This window comes from Prunus mume, linkage group LG2 (genome assembly GCF_029339155.1).
Source record: "Prunus mume cultivar Tortuosa linkage group LG2, ASM2933915v1, whole genome shotgun sequence".
Lineage (NCBI taxonomy): Eukaryota > Viridiplantae > Streptophyta > Magnoliopsida > Rosales > Rosaceae > Prunus > Prunus mume.
The window spans coordinates 32,739,705-32,758,934 of NC_142699.1; the positions used below are offsets into that span (position 1 = coordinate 32,739,705).

At 35.0% G+C, this 19,230-nt stretch overlaps 1 protein-coding gene and 1 pseudogene across 1 annotated transcript; one reads left to right on the forward strand and one right to left on the reverse strand.

Annotated features, from left to right (window-relative positions):
- Nucleotides 1-1,857: 1,857 nt before the first annotated feature.
- On the reverse strand, nt 1,858-4,450 carry LOC103323405 ((R)-mandelonitrile lyase 2-like; annotated as a pseudogene).
- A 7,822-nt stretch (nt 4,451-12,272) lies between these two features.
- Nucleotides 12,273-13,947, forward strand: COL5 (CONSTANS-like 5). The gene is made up of 2 exons (XM_008225311.3): nt 12,273-13,144; nt 13,234-13,947. Exons 1-2 carry the CDS (start codon nt 12,389-12,391, stop codon nt 13,618-13,620), a joined length of 1,143 nt encoding a protein of 380 aa, XP_008223533.2. The 5' UTR covers nt 12,273-12,388; the 3' UTR covers nt 13,621-13,947.
- Nucleotides 13,948-19,230: the final 5,283 nt, after the last annotated feature.

Genomic DNA, 19,230 nt, shown 5'->3' on the forward strand with positions numbered 1-19,230 from the left:
TTACTATACTGATAGCTTTAACTAACTAAAGGCATATTCACAACTACACTTCTACTTGGATGCAAGTTTCTTTGAGAGCAAGTACGCTTTGTGTGTCCATATCCACGACACAAATGACATTGTTGATGCTTGCGCATTCCAACCTGGCTTCCTTGAGTGCCTTTTGTTCTAACGATATTTGGATCTTTCACAATATTTAGAAGAGATTGCTCAAGACTACCAAATTTAAGACTTGTCTCTTCTTCCTTTTCTTTCGACAATATTGGTGGGTTCAACTGGGGTTTTTTTTTTTTTTTTTTTTTTTTTTAAAGACTTTTTCTATTGAGAGGGATAATAACATACTAAACTAACATACTACACTGATGCTAGAACTCGAACCAAGGAACTTTCATGGGGAGAAATTACTCCAAACCACTATACTAGTAGATCCTTTATGGGTTCAACTGGTTATTAGGAGAAAATATATGTATCATAGTCCTTTCTCCTCGGTGCCAAAATTACCATAATTCTTTAACAAATTCAAATTATCCAAAATTTATTTTATCCGCTCCCTCTTCTCCTAGATTTTATCCAATAATGATCATCAGAAAAATGTACCGTAAAAGTCCAATGAAAGTTTCTTTGTCTGTTAACCTTTTTTATTAGTAGTATTGCTTAACAAAAAGTTTGGGTGTTGGTTGTCCATAACTACCCTAGACTTCCTCCAACATTCTCATCACCTAACTCAATTTTTATATTTGTCTGGTGATATTGTTTTCTCAGTGTTAGGAGACGTACGAAATTTGATTTCCCCCTCCCTCTTTAAAATTTAGGACAAACACCTTTTATATTGACAAAAAAATTTATTTCATTTGCATAAAATGCACCATTGTGCATGACTTATTGTCATATATGAACTACAAATATTAGATATGGGAATTTCTCTGATGATCTAGAAAGACCTTTGTACTCTGAAACTAAGAAGAAGATAGTGTAAGTATTTGAACACACCGGTGTGGTGTGAGTCAAAGAGCCTCTAATGCCCAAATTAGATAACAATAAAGAGAAAAATAGAGTTTCTGACCTCAATGAATAGTTACCTTCTCCAAAAGGCAAAGTTACGTTGGTTGATTTACGGCCATGATAGGCTGCGTGTTGAGCATTGATTGAGGGTGTTGAGACCACGTTGATTTACATGTCATGATTAATTAGTCGTTTGACTTGGGACATGTGAAATATTTACTCAAAGTGAGTGAGTATGATCTCCTTAATTATTGTTGTCGTAATTAATAATGAGATCTTTGGAATTTGCGTGCCCATGGATAAGTCTTGCTAGGCTTAGCCCTTTGAGCCATTTGCAGGCCTTGCCTAAGGCGTGGAAGGTGCATGGGCCCTTGTTTGGCTAGCTTCTTTGCAAGCCCTTGCTTGGTTAGAGGCCTTGTTGGGCCTTCCCGTACCAAGTGGTATCAAGTGGACGCACACTTCTTATTATTATGGCATATTATGGCAGAGGTAGCAACCTCTGTCAGCTCCGAGCAATGATATTAACTGCTTCTAAATCATGCATGATAAGATGTCTTCCACTTTCTCCCACCCCTAATCAGGGGCAATTTATTCTATGTGGACATCCTACTACCCACGTGACGTTGTATTATTGGGTATAGATATTTGCTCCCACACAAGACACTTGGTACTGTTGTGTTTTTTGGCGAGCAAGACGAGTAATTTTCAGGCATGAGGGTCACAGACCACCCCGTGGTGTACAATTCCACTCATATTTATTGGTATATATAGGTCCATAACATATCAATTTTGTCGTTCACCCATATTATAACAGATGGATTAATAACAACGTGTGTGGCAATGTCACTTTCATACTCAAAAGTTACTCCAGCTGAACATGTTACATAGTGTAGTCATACAGGAAAGATAAATTACATAGTGTAGTCGTACAACAAGCTGTGGTTATATGTTCATCTGAATGTGCTTACAGTTTTTGTCTTGCAGTTTCTTAGGCCAACACACCTACGCAAAGCCGCAACATGAAGTGAAATTTTTTTTTTTTTGAAAGGATGTAAAAGTACTCATCCCAAACAAAACAAGCATAACCATGTATAAAACTCATTGTAGAACTTTTATGCGGCTAAACTTGAAGTACAATTGATTACATACCAGCCTAACATCATAACGGGTGGTTTCAGGGTTGGTCCCCAGTGAGAAAATGAAAGTGGATCCATCGACAACGCGAAGTGCATTGATCCCAATGACTTGAAAACTACCACCTTTCCCACAAGGCTTCCGCCATAGTAATGCCAGTATGTGGCTAATGTCCGCAAAATGTGCAAAGTAGTTGAAGGCGACATTTGGATTGGCTCTTGCATCCTTAGACAATGATAGCCAAAGAGAACCATTAGATAGGGGTCTAGGGACTTTGACAGCAATGGTTGCCACACCTAATTCGATAGGTGAAGCAGTTTGGAGAAGAAAGTTGATCAATGATGGAGTGAAATTAAATGGAAAGGTGTGGTGTTAGAGAATGACTCTATGTAGAACTCGTTTGCAATTGCAGTGACCTGTGGATATGTTGGTTTTAGTGGAAATGGAAGCACAAGATTGATGTTGTTTCGTGTTCATCAATCATAAATTTTCCCACATAAGTTTTGGGGTGGATTATTAAGATTTGACGTGATGAAAGGGATCCAGTTGGACCAACTCCACTGAGTAGAAGTTGTGGAGTTCCAATTGCCCCTGCACTTAGTATAACCTCTCCCTTATTGCGTACAAATCTCTTAGAGTATCTCCAAGGGAGATGTCAAATATCAAACATCAAATTTAAATTTGATGGCTGATGTGGCAATTTAACATTTACATAGTTTTACACTCCACCCGATATGTCAAATAAATAATTATTGTAACAGTCAAATCATTTAAGATAAAGAAGAAAAAAATATATAAAACGAAAATAATAAATGAAAGTAACAACCAACTATCTTTAAAAATAATAAAATATTCATTTGACATCTTGCTTTTGGGATGTCAAAAATAACATCTCAACCTCCAGCCTTCATTCCATATCAGCTTTGACACATCGGTTGGAGTGATGTGAGATGTTATTTCTAACCGTTAAATGTCTATGTGGCACTTTTGACACATCGGTTGGAGATGCTCTTATGATACTTTCTTTCAGAATCTCTAAATATGACTCCAATTGCAGATAGACCTGTGCAGAGTATACAAGCCCTTGAGAAATAGAGCAATTTAGAATTTGAAGGCATGAAACATTGGATAAAAGATTAATAGAGGTAGGAAACATATGGTAAAACCCACGTTCATTAGTAGAAAAGTATTTAATTAACAGTGTTCACTAATGTGATTTAAGTAGCATCAAAGAGGGTAATATTTTTTTAGTAAAGCAGTGAGTAAAGTAGACCGTATTGATGCGTCACATTATATACCACATTACTAATAGATACGAGATACAAGTGGAATCTACCAATAGATTCCACAATCAAGTGCTCTTGTTGTGACATAGTAGTGTTGAGTTGTAAAACAGTCTAATTAAAAAATGACATGTGTTTAAAAGTAAAAACAAGTGACTGAATTTCGACAGATGTCATTGTTTTGTTAGCCAGGACTATATATTACGTGAATGCAATATTCATAACATACTTGAAGCATTGGAAGAGAAGATGATTCTCTCTGCAGTGGCATGAACAGGAACATGCAAGTTCTCAGGGTCTCCCTTGTTAAGCGATTCCACAGCTCCATCCGACTTTGGTTCCCAGTACATGTGTTCTAAACTAAATCCGTTGTCTGGACCAAGACCAGCATCCAACAGAGCATCTTTCACAAGAGATTGCCAATTAGCTTCCAAATCTTAATGGAAAACCTGTTTCTTCAACCCACTGATATGCCTTTTCAACCAAATCCATGTCCCAATCTGACACCCGATTATCGAAAAATCTCCTCTTCAGCTCTAGAGTAGAAGCCAGAGTTGATCATGCTTGTCCCTCCCAAGACACTGCCTCTCACATTTGGAATAGCGTCTTCTGAAGTGAACCTGTGGGCTGGTGTGTCACCATGATCTTCTTGATATAGATTAGCAAATATGCCCTTGTCATGCAAGACATTTGGATATGCTTCAGGAACATTGCCTCTTTCTAGGACCAGCACTGAGTATTTTTCTGATAAATTGCAGCCAAAGGGCAGCCTGCTGCGCTCCTTCCTACTACTATGTAGTCGTATTCTTATTCTGGTGGCAGATCAGTGGCATTGTACACTGATTTCATGTAACTAAAGTCTGCAATTTAATACATGAAAGTTAAAAGATAAATAAGTTGAACATATAGGTAATTAAATATGTTTGCACAAACTTAAATATGTTTGACCAACCAATCAAATATAGAATTAATATCTGGGGATTATAAACTTATATAATACCATGATCAGAAGGATTGGCAGCATCTAACATCAAATGCAGAAATATTTATATGTTGGGAGTTTTAATTTCAAGTAGGTCTTTGACCCCAAGGCCTAAACCCAAAGCCAAGCCCAATTTCATCTTATGCAAGTTTAAATGGGAAACCCTGTCGGGAAAGGCTATGGGCCTGGCCATGCAGTTTTTATTGTTTTCCGAACTCACCACTTCATATTCCCTCACTTTGTAGATAAGCTTTGTTATTATTTTGCTTCCATGTCTAAAGTGATTTAAGAAATATCGCATATGGAATCAGAGACAGGGTACCTCAAAATCACTGATTCTGTGGCCTTACAAGAAAACTTGCCAAAACAAGTCCTAATTACACCCGCATATGTTACCTTTCTGATATCTTCTTCTTCTTATGGAGGAAAATATACACTCAAATAGGTCACCTGTACAAAATAGGTACGAAATTTGCAACTCAATATTTACAACTCATGCCAACACTCACCTCAAGTTCGTACATAAGTGTTTGCAATGCTCAACTTTATAAGTGAGTGATAAATAATTGATAAGGGTCTCATGCACTAACTCAAAGTAAAATGTAAGACAATAGGAGACGGGAGGAATGAGGGGCAATAACATTTCTTCCTCCTCCCCTTGATTGAGCTTGTGCTTCAGAACTGAGAGCAGGCATGTACCTACTAACATGCTAACCTGGGCTAAAGCCCAGGCAACTTGTTTTTTTATATACTAAATTAATATTCTAGCCTAGGTCACCTAAATAAAATATTATTAATTAATCCCATTATAACTAGGCTAACCACCTAAATAAAATATTATTAACTAATCCTATTAGGACTAGGCTGACCAACAAATAAATAAAAAGAATAAAATTAGCATAAACATACTTCTTATTGATAGATTGATTCGTTTGGTGCTAACTCTTTCTGTGTCTACAACAACAACAAAATGAGCATTTTCATGTATGAGACTTATTAAAAATCAACTTCGGAATAAGATAGGTGATGAGTTTCTTGCTAATTGTATACTACTTCATATTGAAAGAGAATTTGTTGATAATATAGATAATAAATCAATAATTAGTTATTTTAATGATGTGAAGACTTGAATGGCGCAATTTATATAAGTGTTATTTGAGGGGTAAGACTCATTATGTCTCCCGTGTATTTTTTCTGTTATCAATGAACCGTTGAGTTTTCAATAGGTTTATATGTAAGGTTAATTTAGCTTATAAAAACACTCATTTTAAAAAAGAGGCATTTAGTTATTTAGAAAGGAAAATGTAGTCCTAAATTACATTTGTTGAGGGTGACCCAAAAAAATTGCATTTATCGAGTGCTCCACATCAATATATAGTATAAAGTTGGCTTGACTGTTTTTTTTTTTTTTATAAGGCTAAAAGGATAAGAACTTATTTGTACGTAATTGCCGAAAGGCACCTGGATTTTTTAAAGAAGAGGTGTTAATGCTTGCGAAGAAGACGAAAATATCCTTTTCAGCTACCCTCACATATGCCTTCATTTTCCGACTTGTTCATTACTCCCAATGTCACCGTCCTAAAAGTAGGAAGTGACCCAACGACTCTCAGTACTTTGGGAAGTGTTTGGCATCTTATTCAAATAGAGAATTTAAAAAAATTTATTTTTCTTAACAATAAGTAGTTGTTAAATCTATTTTTAAGATTCAAAAACTTGTTTGGTATGCAACTTGAAAACTATTTTCAAATCTTAAAAATTTGAGAACTTATGATTGTTAGAAAAAAACTTTTGTTTTTAATAATTGGTTTTTTTTTTTTTTTTGAGTTTGAGTTTTTAAAAATAGGACTACCAAACAGGTTTTCTTTGTTTTAGACTCAAATTCTGTTTTGAGTTTAAAATTGAATTCAAGTTGAATACAAAACGGGCCCTTTGTTTCTACTTGTATTTTCTTTTCTCTTTTTTGGTCAATAGTTTTCTTTTCTTTTCTATATCCATTTAAGGATAATAAACTTATGAACTTGTTTGTATCGTGATTGGCCGAGCAACAAACTTACTCAGACTGGCCAATTGTCACGCGTTGAGTGGCTATAACCTTAGTCATGGATCGCTTGCCGCAACCAGAAGTCCCATATCTAAATATTGTAAGAAAAGGAAATCCCCTGAAAATTCTTTGAGAATCAATTTCTCAATCAAGTAAACACGAAAATTAAAATTAGTCTTAGAAAGCCCTCCAATTCTAAACAACATTTTCCTGGAAAACAAACAAATCATTTTTTTTTTTCTGAAAGTGAACATTTGGATTCTATTTAATTATTTGTCACAGTGACCATAATTGCTTACAAAAGCAAATATAGTGACAAAATAGGAAAAATCAAGACATTCTGACCAAAATTGAAATCGTAGATCACAAAGGCCATCCAATAAATGTTCACTATAATAATGTGTTACTCAAAATCTAATTTTGCTTACTCTTTTTATATAAAGTTGCACGCCATATGCATGTGACCCTTTTTATTGATAGTTTGACATTCAAAATATCGATATTCACTTTCTTTAAATCTTTCAGAATTTGATTTCGAGTTAGCAACTTCTATTTTCTTTTTCGTTCCTTTCTTCTCTCTTTCTTCTCTTTGGATTGGAAAATGGAATAGTTGGTTAAAAAAGTCACCCTACCTATTTGAGTACTTTTTTAAAAATTTCAGTTTATTTCATGTGAAGCACATATAACTTTTTGCACTAAAAATAGATAAATTTAGTGGCAGGTGGTACGTTGCAACAAAATTTTAATAAATTTAATTGAGGTGGCAAATTGATTAAATTTCTTTTCAAGTGAAAAATTACAACAAGACATATAATTCATGTGATGTAGTTTTCCCTTAAATTAATGGAATCTAATGCCATGCGAATAGTTTTCCCTAAATAAACAACAATTTTTCAATTTTCAAAATTGGGATTTTGTAATTTGTCTTCTCTCCCTACATTCGCCTATGAGTAGATCACATGAGAAAACTTCACTGACTGTTCATACATCTCTTTGCATTCTTTATGTTTTATTTTCATTTCACAAATTTAGAGCTTGTATTATAGGTGATCATAAAATTTTCATAGTCAAGGAAATACAAATATATGTGCTTTTTAGAAGCTGACCTGTTTCATAACTATTTCAATTTCCACTTTTTAGTTATAAAATACTGGTAGCTGTTTTCGGTTTTCAAATAAAAAAAAATTGAAAATTCTTAAAAAGTTATTTGGTAACTGTTTTTAATTTTTAATTTTTGTTATTTTTAGTGTCATGAACGTGAGTCGGTTAGTGATTGTGGGTGTAACACTTGTACACTTGCTCAAGGTGGCAAGCCTATGAGATAATTTAAATTTTGATATAGTTTGTTATAATAAAATTTTCAAATACCAACTATTTGTGTGTTGGGTCAAATTGTGAATTTGATGTCATATAATGAAAACGCAAGATACAAAGAGTTTGTAGGATTTTTAGGTTTAGTCCAAATTTAGCGGCCAATACATGTTGGGAACTCTCACTCTCTTTAAGGAGTTTCAAGCCCACTGCAGTCTGGCAAACCCCACGAATCGGTGCAACAACCCAACTGAATCGTTGTATAACTCAAACCTATATGCATAAAAAAGACGGTCCAAAACTCCACAACAAAGACACATATCTCTGGCTAGTTTAAAAGTACACAATATATTTTCTACAGATTATAAGAGGAATGAGAGGATATGAGATGAGTGATGAGGGATTCTTGAAAGGGTGGAGAATGTGGTGCTATTTATAAATAAGGTCCCTTCCCTATCGGCAAAAACACACTTATAACAAAAAACTCACCCCATCCAGAGATAAAGATAAAGTGCCGAGTAGGAAAAGAAGATCATTATTCACAATATCTTATCAAGATTAGTATTTGAGATTCAAGACATGATAGAACTTACAATTAAACCAATCGAATAGGTAACAATGATGTCATCACAAATACAATCGACTAACATGGGCTACTTTCTCTGTCAAATTTCCTTTGAATTTGCTTGGTTAGCAAATAAAAAATCTGATATTGTAATATCGATCGGTTTTCAAAAAAATATATGTATTGAAATTATTCGGAATTATTTTTACACAAAAACTTATCAAATGCGAATTTTATTTTTCTTGGTCGAATATCAAAAGCCATATTATGCAGTAGGTTTTTTTTGGGTCAAATATTATGCAGTAGTTTTATATGTTTCCATGTAATACAACAAGCTCACATATCGATGGATTTAGCAAAAGATATTAAAAATTGTCAAGACATGAACCTTTTTCGAATATACCCCTAAGCAAAAATCCAAGAAAATCAGGCAGCCAAATCAATAGGAGAAATCTGAATGGTCAGCGACCCCTGTCTGCCATACTGGCACGCTGACAGCGACCTCATTGAATTCCAAGCCAATACCTACAAATCCACAATGAATGGTTCCAGGGGGGTAATTCCGTCCATCTACTTGAAAAAAAAAAAAAACAAAAAGAGGGCAACATCGAACGCACCCCACGTAAGGCTAAAAACCAAACTTAACCTAAATTTTAGTCTCCCGCCTGCCCGCTTTGGGTACTCTCTGGCTGGTCTTTAAGGGGGATCTGGGTTCGGGTAAAGCAGTTCCACCTATTTTTCAAGGTAAAAGTAAGGAAATGCAAAGGTAGTTACTGTTCATAGAAATAGCGTCTGTTTTAGTAATTTTTTTGATTCATTTCCACTTATTGCCATGGTAATAAGATCAGTTTGTCTAGGCAGTAGCTCAGGCAAGTCTTGCCTTTGGGCTCGCCTGGGCTTGGTGGACCTCACCTCCTCGCAGGGCTAGGTTTCACCGCTGGAATGGGTTTTGGGAGCCTAGGGGGCCTTTTGCCTAAACTAGGCTCCCCACTAGAAATGCTCTAACTATGCTTCCTTAGCATGTGGTGTCCACCGATGTATCTTTAGCAAGGATACAGATCCTCTGTTTTGAGAAACTATAAAATATTATAATAGTATAGCCACATGGTACATCTTGTACACGTCTATAATATAGTGGATACAAGATTTATTTTTCCCTATTTTAGGGAATAGTATCAATAAATATCCACTTATATTATCATGTGTACAAGATCTACCATGTAGCTATACTACCTTAGTAATCTAAAATCACTCATCTGCTTGGATATTCTCTGCCATGATTTATTTGAATTTTCTTCTACACACGTCATCTCGTTAAAATTTCATCTAAGAGGCTATAATGTTGACACATCACACAAAACCCAAACGCCTCAAAAAAAAAATTAAAAAATAAATCCTAAACCTAACGTGTGTTTAACATCTTGTAGCCGCTCTCTTATTCCAATTTTTTTTTCTTTTCAATATCTTTCTCTTAAAGAGACATCATTATCTTCTCCATCTCTATCTTACTCGTCTTCTACTACCATTGTCCTCATAGAAACAAACACAAATTCAATCACTAGAATTGTTCTTACACAACCCAGAAATTCTTTGAAAAAATTGAGTAAAATAATTGGTTCTTACACAACCCACAAATATGCACCAATTGGACGGGGTTTTTATTTGATGATGTTGACAATTTTAACTCGTTGAACTGACATGTAGGTTACGTGGAAAAACTATACCAAGGCAACGAGATGGTATGCTAATTAAAAAAGAAATTGGGAGATTCACTATTATACCCAATATAGGAGCTCAAATAAGGCTACCTTGAGTCTCTCCATTTACCATAACAAAGTTTATTGTAAGTAGCAAACCTCTTGAACTAATGAAAAACTTGAATTTTGTTCATATAGAAAGGTTTTCACATATTTTTTTTTTAGCTAACATGTGTTTCGAAATGAGAAAAGGAAGGTTTTTAAATTGAACTAAAATAAGAAAAAGAAATCATGTTGAAAAACAACCCTTACCTCTTTCTCGTAATGTTGGCAACGAGCTTATAACTCAAGTGGTTAAAAGCAATTATCCCTACACCAAAGGTCATGTGTTCTAATCACTCTTTCCCATTATCGCTTGTATAAAAAAAAAAATGTTGGACATCATTATTTCTCTTATCCCTTGTTGTTTTTTCCTAAAATTCATATCTGGGCATAAATGGTGTTTAATTAATTGAATCTAAAAAGGAAAACAATAAGAAAGAAGGAAATGTGTATAAACTTGGAAAGACATGCGTACGGATAATTTTAGACATGTCAATGAATTAGATTCTAATTTGAATATGATGCAGTTTTTTTTATCAAATAGAAACTTCATTAGATAACAATACTAAAAACAAACCGCATCACACTAATTTGAATATGATGCAGTTAATGGGATATGAATTGAAATTCTTAATTCAATAATTCGGTGATGATTTGAATCTAATAACTCATAACTTAACAAATCAAATATACATTAGAGGTGATTCAATCGATTAATTATCTTATTCTACTTAATGTAATATAAACTTAATTTTAATATTATGTTTACAAATGATATATATGAGTAGGAACAATCTGAGTTTTTCGTGCATTGAAAATATTCTTAAATAACCTTCGTTGTACCCAAAAAAAAGAAGAAGGGTAAACTTCACTTATTATACTAGATGCTCACACAGATTATTCATTAGTATATACAAGGTCCAAAATACTCATCAAAGTAGCATCTAGAAATACGTGATATGATGTATTTTTATTTTTTTTTTATAAAGATAAATTTTAACAGTACAATCAAAGACATTAATATGACAAAGTCCAAGAGGAAAACAAACTAAGATGTTAAAAACAAAACTAACAATTGACAAAATCCGTACTAAAACTACTATCCCACATCACCATAATTAACCATAAGCCTAAACAAAGTCCACATACCCAATATAACCGAAACCCTAAAGCAACACATGAGCCTAAACGAACCCTACCACCACTAACTGAAGAAGCACCGTCGTAGCCACACTCACCACCGTATTCGTAACATATTTGGGAAAAATATGGTTTCCCAACGATCTACTTACGTATAAAAGCGAACAAATAAATGAAAACAACTACCTTGACAAAGAACTATTAGGTAGTTTGCATCAACCTTCGTTGAAGACGTGTAGATCCAAATTTAGAGAACATGATCAGTGTTAGAGAGCAGGCTTTGGGAGAATGATTTGTTTGAGAATGCCTCAAAGTGGTGATGGGGAACTTCAATCAAAATATGGCTTAGAAGAAATCATCATAAAAGGCTTCTTATTCAAAATGCTTAGTGGACTTATTTACTAACTCAAAAGAAAAAAGCGAGAAGAAAATGAGGGGAGGAGGGGCAATGACGCTTCTTTCTCTTCCTCCCTATATGGAGTTTTTCTTTGGGACTCACAGAATGAGAGAGCGTCCAGAGTTTTCTCCACTAATTTATGTGATATATTGTTAATTTTGTACTTTTTTTCAATAAAATAATTAATAAATCCGTTTACTTATGATTTGGTGTTAGAGTCTCATAATTTTTCACAATGTAGGCAATGACTTTTTATCGTTTGAAATATGAAATTATTAGTCTACAAATCAAAGCCATTTCCAAGTATAGCTTGTTCAAATTTGATACTTTCATGGAATGAAATTTACTCCCCTCTCCCGAGTACCCCATTTCTTCATCCACTCCGGGTCCCAGCTCTCCCTGGTCGGCACAGACACATGACAACTACTAATTATTTTACACAAAATATACAATTATTATTGTATTTGTATGATGTAATTTCCTTATAACAAATATCAAAATACCAAATTTGTCTATCAAAATTGTGCGTGGCTGAGAGTCGTCCACGTGTGCTTCTTTTACTGGTCAACACCCAGATTTTCCCTTTAGATAGAAGATAGCAAGCCTAATAACATCACCACTTGCATTAGGCCTCAGCCTACACAGACACCAGAGTCTTCTCTCTTACACAAGTCCACAGCATTTCCACAGCAACTAACCAAGCTGCGTGCCCCGACGTCGTTTTGAGGACATCCATGGGAATCCAAACCGGTGGTTGGAGGGCAATGGCTGGCGGCCTAGTCGCGAAGCCGTGCGACTCGTGCAAGAACTCCGCCGCGGCGCTGTTCTGCCGAGCCGACTCGGCTTTCCTCTGCTTGACCTGCGACTCCAAGATCCACGCAGCCAACAAGCTGGCCACGCGCCACGAGCGCGTCTGGATGTGTGAGGTCTGCGAGCAGGCTCCGGCGTCAGTCACGTGCAAGGCCGACGCCGCAGCCCTCTGCGTCACGTGCGACGCGGACATCCACTCCGCCAACCCCCTCGCCCGCCGCCACGACCGGGTTCCGGTCGAGCCGTTCTTCGACTCGGCCGAGTCTATCATCGTCAAGTCCGCCTCCTCTGTCGACTCCCTCAATTTCCTACTCCCAAACGGCGCCGTTCCGTCTCACACTAAAGACGATGAAAATGACGCGGCGTCGACCTGGCTTATCCCGAACTTGAATTTCAACTCGAAGCTCCAGATGGATATTGCTCCGGATATCATCAAGTCCTCCGAGTTGTTCCTCCCCGAAATGGACTCGTTGCTGGAGTTCGATTACCCGAACCCGATCCACCACGATATTTCGGGTTCGGGTACGGACAGTGTTGTTCCCGTTCAACCCGACCCGTTACCGCCCCCTTCACTCAACATCAACCGCGTCTCTGCCGAGCAAAATTGCTTCGACCTTGATTTTTGCAGAAGCAAGCTTTCTTCTTCCTTCAGCTATCCAACTCAGTCGCTCAGCCATAGCGTACGTATTTAAATTAAATTAAATATATCAATTTCCGAAATTTCGGAGATTTGTACTGATTTTTTGGGCTTTTTCTTTGTTGTTTCCAGGTTTCCTCGTCGTCCATGGAAGTTGGAGTTGTTCCTGATGGAAACTCCATCTCCGATATATCGTATCCTTTCGGCCGAAACGCGAGCCATACCGTTTCGGATCCCAGCGCACAGTTCTCGGCGAGCACCGCGAACCAAGTGGCCACACAGCTCAGCGGACTCGATCGGGAGGCTAGGGTTTTGAGGTACAGAGAGAAGAGGAAGAACCGAAAGTTCCAGAAAACCATCCGGTACGCTTCGCGGAAAGCGTATGCCGAAACTCGCCCGAGAATCAAAGGCCGGTTCGCGAAACGCACTGAAACCGAAATCGAGGCCGTCGATAACATCTACGGCTCGGCTCAGGGGGCCTTTATTGCCGAGACATACGGCGTCGTTCCGACGTTCTGATAATGATCCTCTGCTCGATCGGCATAATTTAATTTCTACGGTCTAGCAGTGATTAGTTGGTGATGTCAATTGTAAATCAGTGTCTATCCGATAATTTTGATCGGTGGCTTATGAGCCGTTGAATTTGCATGAGCATGATGCTGCGCTTTTGCAACTGAATATTACCCGCTCAGCACCCAAAAGCCCGTTTACCTTTTCGTTATCTTTTAAATTTCACAGGGGCTTTTTAGAAGTCTCTTTTCATGCAAGTAAACCCTTCTTTCTTTTTCACCAAAAGAAAAGTGAAAATAAAATGAAAATAAAAAAGATCATGGATCTGTTTCTGAATTCTGATTGTTTGACAAGAGCAAGTAATATGGTTATTGTTGACCAAAAAAAAAAAAAAGTAATGCGGTTATTGTTTACATGAATAATATATGACCTACTAAATTTCTTTTTGGTTTTTCTATATATTGTTATGGCAACTTAAGGATAATTACTATTCAATCATAAGGTATAGTGCGGTTGGCAAACTGTCATCTCTAGTTGGCTACTTAGTGTTTCAATAGTAGGGTTTGAAACCACGTTGGAAGACTTTATGGCAGAGAGGTAATGAACCCTAAGCGGAGATTAATTCCACCATTCAGGTGTGGAGACACCTGATAGTATTTACCCCCCCTCCCCCCAAAAGGACAATTACTATTGATATGAGATTAATTTTATTTATATGTATGAGATTAATAAATAAAAAAATCTGAAATTTTTGGTATTTTTCTTTTTTTTCTTCTAATTTTTACTTGGCTGAGGTCAGTTCAGGCTAATCATGCCTTCGAGCATGCCCAGTCTTAGTAGATCCCACCTCCTACCAAAGCTGGATTTTCTTGGAGGGATGTGTTTTGGTAGCACAGGGGACCTTTTGCCATGAGAAAAGGAACTGCTAGAACTACTTTTAAGTAGGCAGGGCTAGTCCTGAATTTTTCAAGGCCAGGAGCAAATGTAAAAAATTAGGCCCCTATATATATAAATTTTTTTCCACTCAAGTGCTAAACCCACTCTCATTTTTCAATCAAGATTTAACTTGTTTGAATTAACTAAAAATTTAACATTCAATGCAAATAAATTGTATCAATTCAAATTTCAATATATAAAAATCTAAAATAAGAGGCTACGCTTGATACATTCAAATCTAATGCATAAACAAAATAAATATTTGTAACAATTTAATCATTTCTTTTTCTTTTTTGACTTCTAGATTGTTATTTTTTCAGAAATCATTTCTACTTAAAATTATAAATAGTACAAGGAAATCCAATGAAATTTAATACTTCATATAATAAACAAAGAACAACATAATTTGGAATTTGAGAAATCCCCCTCCACAATAGCAAACTTAAAACTTCCAAATTTGCAATCAATACGATTGCCCTGGGCCCACTACTTTTTTTAAAATATAAAAATAATCTATATATATAAAGCAAAAGGCAGAGAAAATTAAAATTAAAAATAAAATCAGATAATATGTCATACTTTTATGGAACATAATTACCCATGTTATCTTTTCTTAATTTTAAAAATAAAACAGGAAAATAAAAAATAAAACCAATTGGCACATGCGTGAGAATGTGCCAAGGGTCTAATATATAATAAATATAATATACCTCTATATAATAAAAAAAAATTTGGGCCCCCTGGATAGTGGGCACAGGGCAATCATATTGCATGCCCCTGTCCAGACCGTCACTATAAGTAGGAAAAATGGAAATGAGTTCTATAAGTATCATAAGTTACCCAAAACTTCGAAAGAAGAATGTCAAGTAGATTGTATTTCTTACAAAATTAGCCAAATGTAGTTGATGATTACATCAATTGCAATTTCTTCTTTTTTTGGTGAGTAGCAATATGAGTTTAGACATCTTCCAACAACGGAGACAAAAATACTACTAAGCATGCATGAATCTAGGATTCAAAAATAATTTGGGCTAACTTTTAAAATAATTTGTTTTATGAAATTTCCAAAGTTGTATATAAACTTGTTAAACACTTATATTATTTACTAGATATTAATACACACGAAGTCCCAACATGTACTCAAACAAATCACAACCAGCTATCGACCATAAAATTAGCTACTAATAATTTAATAACATAACCTCTACACACACCAAAAAAAATAAAAAAATAAGCCCATAATTCTCTAGATTACAGATTAATTGGAAAAAAAAAAAAGCCCTTAATTTCTAAATCCCTAAATCAAATAAAAAATAGACAATCTTTGAAATAAATTACAATAAAAGGAAGAGTAGTAGAATAAGAAAAAAAGAAAGAAAAAAGGTGTAGGCGACTCACATGTGGAGTGGAGGAGAGGGAGTAGAGGGAGAATTTCACAGACTGAGAGATGAGAGAATCTTTAGGGGTTGAATTCAATTAGGATTTTAGAGAGTTTAAAAAGATTTTTAAAATTCAGGTGTATTTAATTTGGATTTATATGAACTTTAAAAGAATTTCTACAAGTCTAGGTGTATTTAATTCAGACTTGTATTAACTTTTAAAAAGTCCATACAAATATGGGTGTATTCAATTAGAATTATAAAAAAAGTTATGTGTATTAAAAAATTTCATATATTTGGAAGGATTTCATTGAGCGATAAATTTTGGTAGGTTTTCAGGTGAGAGGTATATATAACAAAGACCATAATAAATCCAACATTCCCCTCCCCCCAAAAAAAGATTTCATCAAATGCTCTCTGCATATGCCCTAGTTTTCTCTTTGTATAAGACGAACAGTTTCCTCCATCTGTGAAGGTACGCTCCCTATCTTTTCTTTGATCAAAACCTCGTTGGGTTTTCTTTTTCCATGATTTTTCTTGTTATTAGGGCATAGTTTAGGGTTATAGATTTTACTTGTTATTAGGGTTTAGCTTGGGGTTAGGATTTATGCTTGTTTTTCTTCTCAAATATCTATATACAACTTTATAAGAATTGTTTGTTGAATCATTGGATAGGAAACTGAAATATAGTAACTGACAACCTTTCTATAATCGAACAAAAAAACTGAGACAAACTAAGACAATATAGTTTTTCTTCTAAATTTGTTTGTGAGCGTATGCAGTCGAATGCTATTGGTGATATTCATTGACGCAACACAAGCAAATAGGTTAACCTAGGAAAGAACATAAACCTGGAATCCGCGAGAAAATTCTCACTATTTGTATTATTTGATAAAAGATCTATTGAGAACAACCATACACGAAGGCTGTCTAAATATATCAATCTCACCCATTGGACTACCTTGGGGAGTTATTGAAAATAAACATTAAATAAACGAAAAGTCAAAAATTAACTACAATTTTAAATGCTCTTTTGGAAGCCCAAACGAGCTCAAAAGCCCAAAATCCACCTTATATCACGGCAAAGGTATCATGTGAACCGATTGGAGCTCGGACGCCAAATCTGTAAATTCCTATTGCATCCTTTTTCCATTCTTCGCTCCAATTCTTCTTCAATCCATTAAGTCATTTGTAATACACCATTCATGTGTGTATTCAATTGTGTGGGGGAAAAACTGAGACAAATATAAAGATATCCGATAATGAATAGTTAAATACATTAGAAAAAACTTTGCAGTGGAATGCTATTGGATGCTACAACGTAAGCCAACATAAGATGTGTCTGTTGGGATCTATGGTTGCTGATGTACATTTTTTAGTACATTAGTTATAGATTTTACTTTCCGTTCAACTAATTAAGGCATCTAATAGTGAATAGTTAATGGGTAAAATGTTAATTGAACAAATATAATTATCTTTCCAAAACTCAAAGCAAACTTTTTTCTTTGATAAGAAAAGGAAACTTGGCATTGTTTTGATAATTATCTTTCAACGTTTGTAGTGTTTTATGGGTTTTATATATTTTTTAATGCTTTATTTGTGATTGATATGATAAAATTCATAGCTGCCCCACTCAAACGGAGTCTGAAAATACACAACAAGTAAATGGAAAAAGGAAGAGCAAACAAGATTATAACGCTTAGAGTGTGGAAGAGAGTAGAATGTCGTTGGAACTCATGGTTGATACTGCATCTCGTGGATGGGGTGATGCTAATGGAATGCTAAGCAAGGCAACTGTAGAAACCAAAATACTCCCCAAGATTAATGAAAAACTTAGGTGTCACAAAACCTTTTCTCAATACCAGAGTCGCTTGAAATACTTTAAAAGAGAATACTAAAAATATTCACAGCTTATCCGTCACAACTCTAGGTTTGGGTGGGATTCAACCACAAAGAAATTCATTGCTCCTGAAGAATTTTGGAAAGACTACTTAAATGTTAGGTTATTAAATTTTCTTTAAATAATTATGTATGGTAACTCGAATACATAATTCTATTAAATAATAATTATTTTATTATTTTTGTTATAGTCCCACCCAAAAGACACAAGTATTCAAACAAAAACTTGTGAGGACTATGTGGATATGCAAATTGTAATTAAGAATGCAACTGCTATTGGAAGAAACTCATTAGGATTGAGTGATGATACTGATGCAAGAACTTTTACTAATGAATGGAGTGTAGATATGAAGAATTTTCTGTTGAATTGGAGAACAAATCTTCTTCATCTTCATCGTTATCGGTTAATGATGTGAATTTCTTATGAATTTTGCTTTTTGTTAATCATTCATCATTACTATGTTTGACCAAACTATCTGGTCAGAAATCACTAGGGGAGAAAGTTTATGTATTTGAAGTCTTTAGTAACCACAAGAAAAAAAAAAACAGAAAAAGAAAGATCCGAAGTTTTTTCTGAAATCATATAGCTATTGCATCATACTTTTTATACAAAGTGTCAAATGAGAGAGCAATCAAAAACAAATGTCCTAAAGAAATAGAGCACCACTTACTGCTCGACGGAAAGCAAACATCTCTCCTTGGCTTTTTGATTGTTTGGGTAAGGATGCCAAAGTTAGCATTTAAGAAATTATGAAAATCTGGAATAAAAGAGCCATACAAATCTTATAATAAAATTATATAGAATTCTTCTCAAGTCTATGTGAAATCTAAAAGTTTGATAGAGTTCTATGAAATTCGGCACTTCAAATTTGGGCCACCTTCTTTTGTCAGAAGAGCTGGGCTACCTACATATTAAAAGATATCTTAAAATTTAAGTTGGGCTCGTGTCTGCTACTAAATACATATCTACCTAAAATGTTATCAATCGTAATATCTAATTCTTAACACGAAACCTAAGAGAATTAAGTTCCTAAACAACATTAGCGTATCACATTATTTTGTAAATAATGCAAAACCAACTAGTCATAATAATTTATGTGATAAGTAGATTTCACTTAACATATATTGGTAGAAAGTTATTGTTCCTACAACTTGACAATTCAAAATTACATATGTGAACTAGATAAACATTGGTTGCCCAACTTGAATTCATGTTATGTTGGATATTTGTTAATTCTTGTACAGACCCTTGCATGTGATGTTGGATATTGTCGTTTGAGTTAAAATCTTCTAGTCCCACATTGAAAGATTAGGAAACCTTCCTAATCGTTACAACTGATGGCCCTCCTACAAGTTAAAAATGAATTAGGTGATGTGGTGCCCCATGGGGCTTTTATATGAGACT

Coding starts and splice junctions, on each gene's coding strand:
- COL5 (XM_008225311.3), top strand. CDS start 12,389: ATGGGAATCCAAACCGGTGGTTGGAGGGCAATGGCTGGCGGCCTAGTC. Junction 13,145..13,233: donor CTCAGTCGCTCAGCCATAGC/GTACGTATTTAA, acceptor TGTTGTTTCCAG/GTTTCCTCGTCGTCCATGGA.